This window comes from Lacerta agilis, chromosome 5 (genome assembly GCF_009819535.1).
Source record: "Lacerta agilis isolate rLacAgi1 chromosome 5, rLacAgi1.pri, whole genome shotgun sequence".
Taxonomy (NCBI): domain Eukaryota; kingdom Metazoa; phylum Chordata; class Lepidosauria; order Squamata; family Lacertidae; genus Lacerta; species Lacerta agilis.
The window spans coordinates 43,958,917-43,971,331 of record NC_046316.1 but is presented as its reverse complement, the minus strand read 5'-3'; the positions used below and the strand labels follow the sequence as shown (position 1 = coordinate 43,971,331).

Sequence of the window (12,415 nt, the reverse complement as noted above, 5' to 3'; positions counted from 1 at the left end):
TGCAGTGCCTCCGTCTTGCCAGGATTCAGTCAGTTTGTTGGCTTTTCTCCTGTCTACCACCAAGTCCAGGCACTGGTCCAAGGCTTGCATGGCCTCCCTTGTGTCAGATTTCACAGAGAAATAGAGCTGGGTATCATCAGCATACTGATGACACCTTGCCCCAAATTTCCTGTTAGCTGCTCCCAACCATGTCATGTAGATGTTAAACAGCACTGCGGACAGGATGGTATCCTGTGGCACCTCACAGCACAACAGCCAGGGAGCCAAATGACCATCATCCAATGCTATTTTCTGAAACTGACCCTGGAAGTATAGGATCAGAGTAAAACAATTCCTCCGTTTTCCATCCTGCTAAGACGGGGCAGATGTATACCATGGTCAATGGTATAATGGAGAGATCAGTTAAGAATAGGAGGGTTGCACTCCTCTGCTTTCTCCTGATAAAGGTCAGGGAGACCAAGATCAATTCATTCTCATCACCTGGACTGAACTCTGAATGAACCCAACCAACCAAAGTCCCCAACCTTATAGAGTAGCATTACAAAACCTCTGATAGCTGCAGACGTATTCTCTCCCCACCTTGAATTAAAATTAGAGGTGCATTTCATTCACTTCTAGATTGTCACGTGGAGAACTTGTATTCAGGGGGAAAGCCCAGCAACAACAGTCACTGTTCCGGGTGTGCCTCTTTATTGGAGTGAGACTAGCTGAACGGAGTGACTCATGCGGCAGGACACAGCAGGCAGCCTATTTTGTGGGTGTGCACAGTTGTAAGATGGAGGGGGGGGAGGGACAGGAAAGGGATAATGGGCAAACCTGCTGGACAGGTTATCCTAGCAAATGTCTTTTGTTAGGGAAACCAAGGTTGCCATGAGAGCTAAATAGTTAGCAGTTTGCTTCTTCATACAGCAGCGTTTGCCAAACTGGCACACTCCACATATTTCAAACTATAACTCTCTCATCAGCCCCAATGGTCAGGGAGGATGGGAGTTGGGTCCAACAGTATTTAGAGAATGTTAGGCTGTGATATGGCATCTTTTTGAGATTGTTCTGAGGCAGCCATTTTGACAAAAGGACACCACCACTAACCAAGGGGAGGGGACCAATTTCCTGTGCAAAAGGATAAGTCTGCAGTCACGCTAAGGCTCCATAAGTTCGGATACTTGTGCTCATTGCACGAAGACTAGGGAGAGAGGTTACTTCATGCATTCCTGAAGAGGACATCTTAATAGGGCTAGAAACAGTGAAGAACGCCGAGTTTGGGGTTTCTGGAAACATTTCAGGGTGCTAGCTGTCCCACTAGAGATCTGTTGTGGACTTTGCCTTTCTGTTGGGAGTGCTTAAGCTCCATCCCCACGTGGAGATTTTTAAATAAGCACCAATATTATAAAACATCAATAAACCTCTGGTGGTCTCCTTCTAAATGGCACCAAACATCAGTTAAGCACTGTACCCCCTGGAGCTTCACTGCTTGGAGAAGTAGTGTGTGTGTTAACAGTACTTTTAAGTTCCCCAGAGCAAGAAATGATTTTACTTATTTCTCACAACTGCACACTAGGTATATCTCCTTTTCACACATTTAGGAAAAGCCCTACCTGTTGGACTTCTGCCACAGCAGGATTACAGATGCAGTTTTGCAGCTACAGCATTACAAGGGAGCTATCCCTAGATTAGGGACACGGGTGGCACTGTGGGTTAAACCACAGAGCCTAGGGCTTGCTGATCAGAAGGATGGCGGTTCAAATCCCCGTGACGGGGTGAGCTCCTGTTGCTCGGTCCCTGCTCCTGCCAACCTAGCAGTTCGAAAGCACGTCAAAGTGCAAGTAGATAAATAGGTACCGCTCTGGCAGGAAGGTAAATGGCGTTTCTGTGTGCTGCTCTGGTTTGCCAGAAGCAGCTTAGTCATGCTGGCTACATGACCCGGAAGTTGTACGCCGGCTCCCTCGGCCAATAAAGCGAGATGAGCGCCGCAATCCTGGAGTCGTCCGCGGCTGGACCTAACAGTCAGGGGTACCTTTACCTTTTATCCCTAGATTAGGATGCACTTAATTATCTTTTAAAAGGAGATAGGTGCTATCCTTCTCATGTGATTAAAATAAAAAGGTAATAATGCGGTTAAGTGCTCAATTAAAGAGATTGGGATATGTGATCCTAGACAGTTAGCGGAAGCTAATCAACATATTATCATTGTTTCACAGTAAGATCACTCATTTTAATGAAGACCTAACAAGGTTTTATTATTAGTTGGTGTGTTCACATCCTCCTGACCTTACAAATTCATTTCCGCATCCTCAAACCAACAGGGGAAATGTCAAGAGGTGCATAGAAGTCAAACCAGCGATACTTGTTCCTTTTGTCATGGGACAATCAAATGCTGCAACTGAATATTCTACAGCTACCTACATTTGAGTACATCTGAAATCTTATCAGAAAGTTAGCATGCATTTATTCTCAAATGTCACCATAAGTTTATTTGCAGATGTTCTTAAGATTTATCCAGTGCCTGAGAAGACTACATGGGCTGCACATGCTCAGTGTGCCAACTGATAAACACTGCCAGCAGCTTGATGATCCTTCACAAACTGCCTGTAGCTCATGGATGGATCCTGGAACCTCCCCATTCATATTGAGCAGCAGTACTTTTAAAACGAGCTCTTTCTTTAGCGCAGGATTCCTCAATCTCGGCCCTCCAGATGTTTTGAGATTCCCATCATCCCTGACCACTGGTCCTGCTAGCTAGGGATCATGGGAGTTGTAGGCCAAAAACATCAGGAGGGCAGAGTTTGAGGAAGCCTGCTTTAGAGAAATTAATTTGGAAGTGTTTATTATTCCCAATCCCCGAGCAAAACTACATTGCAGCTGCAGATTTATTGTTTCTTCCACGTCTCACTTACAAGGACTACCACCTTTCTCACTAAGCACATGGTAAAATATTCAGGCTTTTACTGTACAATATTGATTATCTTAGCATTTTAATACATAAACACAATGCAACCATTTTGGGCAGGAAGATACAACTGCACCCACACAACCCAGAAGTGGTTTTTGCATTTTTACTCTGTCCCACTGTTAACATTTGTACTTGGGGGGACAGGGGACAAAGACCTTCCTTTTTACTTGTTACTCTGTAAAGTGTAAACTCTACGGTGCCACGTACTGTAGGTAACTATAATATATTAAAACATATCTCCAAAATTCTCCAGTTAGCTGAAACTTCATATGACTACATGCAACCCAAGTGGTGAGAGATTTTCGAAGATAGCTCTGGTTTGGTCTCCTTTGAATGAAAGTCATTGGAAAGATGGTGGCATCTTTTATTTGACATGATTTGACATGATTTTATTTACACGCATATACAGATGGACCATAAAATGGAAAGGCTCACAGCATTAACAGATGTTGCTCTCTCCATTCAACTTGTACCCCCCTCCCCACTTTGGACTCAGCACAGAGAGCAAGCCTCTGTGTCTTCCACACTAGAACTGCCCCCCCTATTGTTCTCTTGCATTCACAATGACATTGCCTCCAGCCAGGTGAGGGGGCTGAAAGCATCACTAGCTAGTTGTTTCTAGGCAACACACCTGTCCTTCACCAGCTCATTATACTAATAAGGGACATGAGTGGTGCTGTGGTCTAAACCATTGAGCCTCTTGGGCTTGCCGATCAGAAGGTCAGCGGTTCGAATCCCCATGAGCTCCCGTTGCTCTGTCCCAGCTCCTGCCAACCTAGCAGTTCAAAAGCACACCAGTGCAAGTAAATAGGTACCGCTGTGGCAGGAAGGTAAATGGCGTTTCTGTGTGCTCTGGTTTCTGTCACGGTGTCCTATTGTGCCAGAAGCGGTTTAGCCATGCTGACCACATGACCTGGAAAAGCTGTCTGTGGACAAACACTGAAAGCGAGATGAGCGCTGCTGCAACCCCATAGTCGCCTTTGACTGGACTTAACTGTCCAGGGGTCCTTTACTTTTACCTTTCTAGTCACACCAATAAATGCTTAACAGAGCCACATTGGGTGAAAGATTCCTGCGTTGCAGAGGGTTGGACTAGATCAGGCTTCCTCAACCTCAGCCCCCCAGATGTTTCTCGCCTACAACTCCCATGATCCCTAGCTAGCAGGACCAGTGGTCAGGGATGATGGGAGTTGTAGTCTCAAAACATCTATGATTTTATGACTTGGCTTAAGGCCCCAGATTTGACCACTTTAGTCTTCCACTAAAGAATCCCATTTTACAGATACAAAACCACAGGCTTGAAAGGGACCCAGTGTGGGCATTCAGAACAATACTTAATCTGTTGTAGCTATGGCTAAACAATGTGCTCCCAAGTTCCTATCCAGCAGAATTTGAAACTGAAGGTACAAGTAGGGTAATAAGACAGCATACAAGTTGTCAGAGGGAGGAGGAAATGCATGCCCTGCCTTCAGCAATGCTGGTATTTCATCAGCCCACACATTTCCTGTTGGCCAGCAGCTGCCAATGAATCTGGGGGGGGGGGGGGATGTAAAACTCAATTCTACTGCTGTCAGGACCATGAAATCTGTCTAGTTGTCAATTCAAGCAGAACACAGTGCAAGAGACCAAATACTGTGATGTTTAGTCTCTGTGTGCAGGAATCAGCACAATGAATTAGATGAGAGAAGATCAAAATAAGCTTTGTTCTTGAATGTGTGCACATTATTTGTATAAGCATGCAGAGGACTGTGCTAAACATTTGGTTGATAGAATTTAGATTCAGATGACAGCTTTGCCCATGAGATGTAACTCTACGAGAATCCTCTGAGAATCATCACCACTCCCCCCCCAGGTATCAGAAATAAATGTTTAATCCTCAGATCTATCTTCTACCCCAGCTGCAGTAGGAAAATATCCTTCACCTGTCCTTGCTCAGCAAGAGAGAGAGAAAAATAGATTGAAGATTGTTTCCTGTCAAGAGATAAGAAGGGTTATATGAGTTAGAATAAAAATAAAAGTAAAAGAGACCTTTGCAAAATGATAAAAATGAAAAGGAGATTTAATTAGAAGTAAACAACAAAAATAATTACATTTCCTACACAAAATAATTTGTTAGGATGTATCCACCTTACCAGCCAATGTACCAACACAACCACCATATTTTCCAGCACTGCATGGGCATGGTGTGACATTGAAGGCAGACATGTTGGCTCAAACATTTAATATGAGTGTTTAAAGGAAGATGTTAGGTAATGGAATGAGAGAGAACCATCAGAGGAAGAATGAGCAACAAGCTCATAGTAATCTCTAACCAAGCGTGTTCATTCAACTCTCATATTACAAATGTCGATGTTTAAATATATGCTATTTGTATGGAAAATAAACAGACATGAGAAAAAGAAGCCATTTGGCAAAAGAAAGCTTTGTTTCCAAGCAGCAATAATAAGTGTTGACTTGCTTGACATTCTTGTAAATATTTATTCCTTAGATTCTTCTGGCTATAATCTTGTAGAGGCAACGATTTTTAATGAAAGTGAAATGGTTCTGCCTTGGTATAATTTTTTTGTTATGAAATATTAAGATAACAGATAGGGCTGCATGGCTCTTGGCATTTTCCTTCCAAACAAAACAATTATCTTAAAAATGAAACAAAACACACCTCTCTCTTCTTAGTGTGCTTCAGAATTATAAATCTTGCAACCAGTATAAACTTGGACATTTTATGCAAATTCTTCATACAGGGTCTGTTTTAAAGTTCAAGTATGAACATTTTTAACACTGAAATCTAAGTAATTAAATCTAGATTATTAAAATAAAGCAACAATAATGGGTTGCATCCAATGGTGACTTTGCCTAAGTAGAAAGTGCTTTTTTCATGCTCTGGAACATATCAGGGTCTTATCAATGATGGCAGTAGGTAGTGCTTCAATGAAATTTGGGTACCCTGACTTGTTTGACAAGAAGTGCTTCTCACTGAGGCAAAACCACCATTGGAGATAGCCAACTGTGTGTTATACAGGGGTTTAGCCTCACTGCCATTTAAAGTATGTCTTCTAACAACTTATAGAATCATATAATTGTCGAGTTGGAAGGGAATACACATTTAACAAATGCATGATCAATTTGCCGCTCTATTAATGTGATTGATTGATGGTAAGAAGAGCTTCAGAATATTTTTTTATCTGTATATGTAGGGTTTGGAATGGTTCTTTCAACGAGAAGCCTTTCATTACTAACCACAAGGCAATCTCAATTATTACAATTTATTGAACACCCATCTGATATGCCACAGAAAATACAATTTGGTAAATAGATTATATTCTTGAAAGATAAGTAAGTGCATGATCTGAATAGATGACCTACATTTTTAATTACTGGGATTTACAAGCATGCCGCCCAGTTCATGGATATGGCTCAAAGACCCTGTTCTGCTAATACTGTATAGGTCCAATCTCTGGTATCTCCAGGTAGATCTGGGAAAGACTGCTGTCTGAAAAGAGCTGAAAAGCTGCTGTCAGTCAGTGTGGAGAGACAGTGTGGAGTAAACAGTGTGATGAAGCAGCAAAAAAAGGCTAATTCTAGCGAAATATAGTGTCTGGATCAACAAATGTAATAGTACTGCTCTATTCAGCCTTGGTCCGACCATACCTGAAGTCCTGTGTCCAGTTCTAGGCACAATTCAAGAAGGATACTGACAAGTTGGAACACAACACGTGCAGAGGAGGGCAACCAAGTTGACCACCACAGAACTGTAGAGCTGCAAGAGACCCTAAGCACCACCTACTTCAGCCCCATGTAATTCAGGAATCTCAACACAGGGTCTGCCATCCAATTTGAAAGCATATCAGCTCCTGTTTAGCTTTGCAAATGTGCTAGTAGTTTTATTGCTGCACCACTAGGAGGACCAAGGGTCTAGAAACCAAAGGCATATGAGGAACGGTTGAGAGTTGGGTATGTTTAGCGGGGGGGGGGGGGGGAGAGTGACTCGAGGGGAGATATGAAAGCAATCTTCAAATATCTAAAGGGCTGTCACATGGAAGATGGAGCAAGCTCCACAGGGTAGGACTCGAAACGATGGCTTCAAGAAAGCAGATGACCCTTGTGGCCCCTTCCAAGTCTACAAGTCTACAATCCTATGATTTGATGATCCCCCCCCCCCCTCTGTGGACTCCAAGTCCTAAAAGAGTTAGTGAAAGAAGAGAAGCAAGCAAAAAAACAACAACGATGCTTTCTTTCTGGATGGGTGGCAGACAGACAGCACCGGCCTTTCGTATACCATGTATACAGGAGTGTCAGCAGCACAGCCTCCTCGCTCGTCCACCCCTCTCTCTTTGCAAAGATTTGTGTCTTTTCCTAGGCCAGCCCGGGCGCCTCTCTCTGCTTATCTCCAGGATAAAAACAACCACAAAGAAAGGCCTGGCAGCGGCAGTCACGTGTCCAGCGGGGCTCTCTCTCTCTCTCTCTCTCTCTCTCTCTCTCTCTTCCCCCCCCCCCCTCTCGCGCCCGCGCGCGCCGGAACCCTCCCGGCCTCAGCTCGGAGCGCCGACAGGGGCGGCAACAGCCGAAGGAGGCGGGCCCAGCCTCCAGGCGGCGGATGTGGTGCGCCGGGCGGGAGCGCGCCCCCGTCACTCTTCTTGGAATTTGGAGGGCTCGCTCGGCTTCTGTGGCCGCGGCGCGCAAAGCGGGGCAGGTCCCTTCGCCGCGCCTCGGATAACCCGGCGGCGGGTTGAGGGGAGGCGAGGCCGCTGCTCCTCCTCGCCGCCCTCCGTCCCTCCCTCCCTCCACTCTTGGTTGGCGCTCTTCTCGCCCCCAGCATGGAGCTTTTCCAAGCCAAGGACCACTACATCCTGCAGCAAGGGGAGCGGGCGCTGTGGTGCAGCCGCGCCGACGGCAGCCTCCAGCTGCGTCCCGGTGAGTCGCGGGGACAGGCGGGCTGGGCAAGGAAAGGGGCGCGCCGCCGCCGCCGCCGCCCGAGGGGCTTCAGTCTCCGGAGTAGCAATTCTCAGGGGAGGAGAAGACTTGAGGTCTGCCGGGCGGAGGGAGCTTTGAGTCCGGGTCGCCCAAGGGCGGCGGGAGGGCGGCGCACCTGCTGCGAGGCGGGTGGGGGGTGCTGGGCGCGCGCTCAGGTGAGCGGGAGGCGCCAGGTGGAGGGACTGAGGGTGGAGGGGCGGCCGAAGGTGAGGGGTCCTGTCGGGTGTGTGTGTGTGTGTGTGTGTTTGACAGGCCGGGAGGAAAGAGGGAATTATGGACAGCGGGGCAGGGGAAAGGGGCGACTCTTGGCGTCGGATCCACCCGCTTGGTGACCACTTTTACCTTTGGGAGGTTGTGGCTTTCATTATTTGCACCCCCTCCTGTCCGTTTCTGTTAGAGAGACTCGAAGCTGCTAGCAAACAGGACACGCACAATCCCTACCCCCACCCCCACAATATGCACTCAAACATACGATATCCATAATAGTTGTTCCTTTCCTCACCTATAAAATCGGTGACTCAGAGCAAACAGTGAACTCTTCGTGGCCTGATTTGTGTAGGTTTGAATTTCTTTTCCTGGAAGACCAAAAGCACTCTTTTAAGTACACAGTGTTTTACAATGTAAGTTAGTAGGGAATCTGTGCCCAGCCATAGGTCTGACCCATGGAAAGCAACACACCTCCTCCCAAGATGGTAGAGTTACACCAGTTTTGCATGCCCTTGCACTGCATGGAGTTCTTCTGTCGCCCTCAGGATGTATCCTGTGGCTTGCTGTGCCTGGCTGTCTGTGGATTAAAGCCATATGGAGATTTCTCTGTGGCTTGTGTATCCCAGAGCAGTGTATTACATGGCTTTTTAAACGTCTGGGTGGGTCAGAGAGTGACTGATGCCTCATCTTAAGAGGGGTTGATGCCCACCACATTAAAAGTGTTGGTGGTGCAAATGCTCCTTAAGGCCCTCTCTGGATCCAGAGGTAGTGGACAACTGATGCAAATATTTCATTTTTTTAGGGAAGGTGATTAAGGTGAGTGGTGTTCAATTGCACTTGTTATTGGATGAAACCAATTTTCTAGACCCAGTCCAATCTGGCTTCTGACCTGAGTATGACATTGAGTTTGCCTTGCGGAGTATGCATTATTGGAAGAGAGAAGATGGGGGTATGCTACCCTGTTTATTCTCACCAAACCCTCCATAGCTTTTGATATTGCAGACCATGATACCGGTATTGTAGAGTGACTATGAATTGGGTGTTGGGGCACTATACTACAGTGGTTCCATTCTTACTTTGTCACAGAAAACAGCATTGGGAGACTTTTGCTTGTCCCCATGGTATTTTTGCTGTGGGGTGCCACATGTTTTTGTTTTGTCCCTGGTGCCGTTTAACTACTGGGAGGTGCCATCTGAATGTTGGGACTTCAGTATACTGATACCCAGTATTGTCTCCATTCCTCTTAAATGACAGGGGCTATGCATGTGCTCAACCAATGTCTCAAGGCTATGATGGGCAGGATGAGATCCAGTAAACTGAAGGTGAATCTGAGCAAAATGAAGGTGCTGTGGGTTCATGGTTCTTAGGCTCAAGAATATGGTCTGTTTTCGATAGGGCAGCACTCCCCTTGAAAGCGCAGGTTCATAGTCTGGGCGTGTTTCTGGATTCCAAGCTGTCACTGGATGTGAAAGTAGCCTTGATGGTGCCTAGTCCCACTTCCAGCTGATTTGACAGTTGTGGCTATTCCTGAACCAGGAAGGTTTGTCCTTCGTTTTCATCACTCTAATAACCTCCCGTATAGACTACTGCAACGCCCTTTATGTGAGACTTCCCTTGAAAATGTTGCAGCTCAGTTGTTGTTGGGTGCGGCCAGACAGGATCATATGGCTCCAATCCTGAAGGCATTGTGCTGGCTGCCGGTATGTTACCAAGCCCAATTCAAAGTCTAAACAATCTGGGGCCTACATTCTTGTCAGAATATGTTTCCTGATGCCTGCCACCCTGCGTTTTAAGTGCCTGCCAAGCTGAGCTTTAAGATCTGCTGGAGAGTCCCGGCTTATAGTCCTGCCAGCCAGTGGGGCAAGCAAGCGAGACAGTGAATTCTCAGTGGCATCACTCCATGTATGGAACTCTCCCCAAATTAAGATACAACAAACACACACATATAGGTGAAAGGCAAAAATGCATTTGTTTGTGAAGGCCTTTGGAACCTTTCTATTTGGTTCTGTATTTTATATTTTGTTACATTTTGTTGTAAGCTGTAAGCTGTTTGTTGTAAGATGTAAGCTGTTTGTTGTAAGCTGGAGGAAGGACGGAGTATGAAAACTTTGAGATAAATAAACAAGAGGCACATTGTGAACTTTTGAAAGGGCAGGCTTTTTAGATGGTTCAGTGCAGAGCCACACTGACTGAACTAAAATTTTGCTTATCTAAATTGGGAAGGAGTGTTTGGGCTGAGGGTTTGCTGGAGTTAGCTAGGATAGAGATTTTTTTAAAAGCAAGTTGATGGGAGTGCAGCACCTTCTGGAGTGGATAATATACCTGGGATTTGTGAAAGTACTGTATACTGGTCCAGTTTTTGACAATTGGTCGTGGATAAGCTTGCTGATGAAGGAAGTATGTAGGAAGGTGGTGATCTCATATGGTGATGGACACAAGGTAGAGGTTGGCTGGGGAAGCAGAACAAATGAATCATAGAATTATAGAGTTGGAAGGGACCATGAGGGTCATTTAGTCCAACCCACTGCAATTGACCCTGTCAAGAGTAAGTAGGAGCATGTCAGATTTAGTATGAAAGTGCCCTTCCCCTCTTATTTAGAGCTCTTGGAACGTGCAAGGTTAGATGTCTGGTAATGGATTTTCCCCTCTGTGTTATACTTCAGATAGTTGAAACTCAAGTTGTCTTATGTTTTAAAGTGCTATCAATTACAGTTCACTGACACCACCTTCCAAATGCAATATGGTGCTTGGTACGTTGTAATTTCTCCTTTGTTTAGCACATTGTAGGAAATTAACATTTGCTTTTGAATGCTTTAGGAAGATTCAAAGTACCGGTAGCTGTGTTGTGTGTGTTTGTAATACAACCTTCCCCAACCTGGTGCCCACCAGAAGTTTTGTGCTAAAACTCCACAATATGTCTGTGCTACCTGGGGCTAATGGAAGTTGTAAGCCAAAATATCATGGTGGCACAACTTTGGGTAAGGCTGCTACAAGGAGACTTTACTGCTGATTTTCCAGGAATTTTGACATTAGAGGGTGTAACTATAGCTTATATGGAAATGACTGTGTACTTGTTTTTGTATTGCCCATGTGTAAGAGATTTCTTGCTTCACTTGCAGTCTTTTCACATGTTTTGTTAACACTCATTTGATTTGCTCAGTTTGTGCCCTAATGAACCTATTGGAATGGTACCAAAGTATTGTCATAGTGCTTTTGTTTGCTCGGTGCATTTTTTAGAGCAAGGGTGGCAGAACCTTTTTTTTAGCCCAAGAGTAGCATACATTTGTGGAAACCGGGGAAGTGTGTATGTGAGTGTGAGGGGCTGCACTCCATTGGTGGTTGAGGCAAAAATCGAAAGTGAGTGAGACAAAAATCAAAAGTGGGTTCTATCTTTGTTATAACACACACACACACACACACACACAGAGCATCTTAAATCCAACCAGACAAAAAACATGTTAATTTATTTCCCCCCTCTCCTTGCCCCCCCCCGACAAAGTTCTTACTAATGTCCTCCTTTTTTCCAAAAGATGTGAAATGATCAGGTTGAGTGCTTGACAAGATTCCTCCAGATATTGCTACACTGACTGGCAATGTCTGTCCAGAGTTTCAGATACGTCTTTTCCGGTCCTATCTGGAGACACTAGGGATTGAACCTGGGACATTCACACAAACCTTTGCTCTACTACTGAGCTATTATCTTTTCACTTACATGCATAAGGGGCTTTCCCTGACATTGCAATGACCTTTATGGGAACCTCTAGAGTAGCAATACTTTTTCAATACCCTACACTTTTTGGCTAAGCTAGAATTTGCTGTCACTGGGACACCCCCTCCGCTTGTTCCTGACTTTGTACTGTAAAAGTTGGGGAGATAAAGCCTTTTAGTTTAGGTTTTTGAGGTACTCAAAGCATTTTGTCAATGCAGCAACCAAGCAAATAGCCAGCCTTCCACCGGGCCCTGGGTGTGGTTTGCTTGAGGATGATCCCTGCCTACCCATCCCTCCTGCAGCTCCAAGACTGAGAGGAAGTATAGGACTTTTCATGCTCAAAAGTGGGCAGCCTCACACTTACCATGATGAGCAAACATGAAGAACCCTGTTCTACTTAACAGTTTTCTGAAGCTCAGCACAAATGTTAAGTCACCATTCCATTCTGCAACTGAGATCTGGGAAAGAGAGCGATGGCCCACCCACTGCTGTCACCTTGAGACTTTAGCTCTGCATAGCATCAGATGAGACCTTGTCCTCACCATTGGGATGGTACCTGGAAGGGTTCTTATCAGAAG

General features: G+C 45.4%; 1 protein-coding gene across 1 annotated transcript in view; it reads left to right on the top strand.

Moving 5' to 3' along the window:
* The first annotated feature begins 7,727 nt into the window (after positions 1 to 7,727).
* Positions 7,728 to 12,415, top strand: part of INPP5F (inositol polyphosphate-5-phosphatase F) — a 42,051-nt gene continuing 37,363 nt past the window's right edge. The window contains exon 1 of the mRNA XM_033149519.1: positions 7,728 to 7,861. Coding sequence (XP_033005410.1) covers positions 7,765 to 7,861 — 97 coding nt within the window. The 5' untranslated portion in view covers positions 7,728 to 7,764. The remainder of the gene's footprint in view (positions 7,862 to 12,415) is intronic.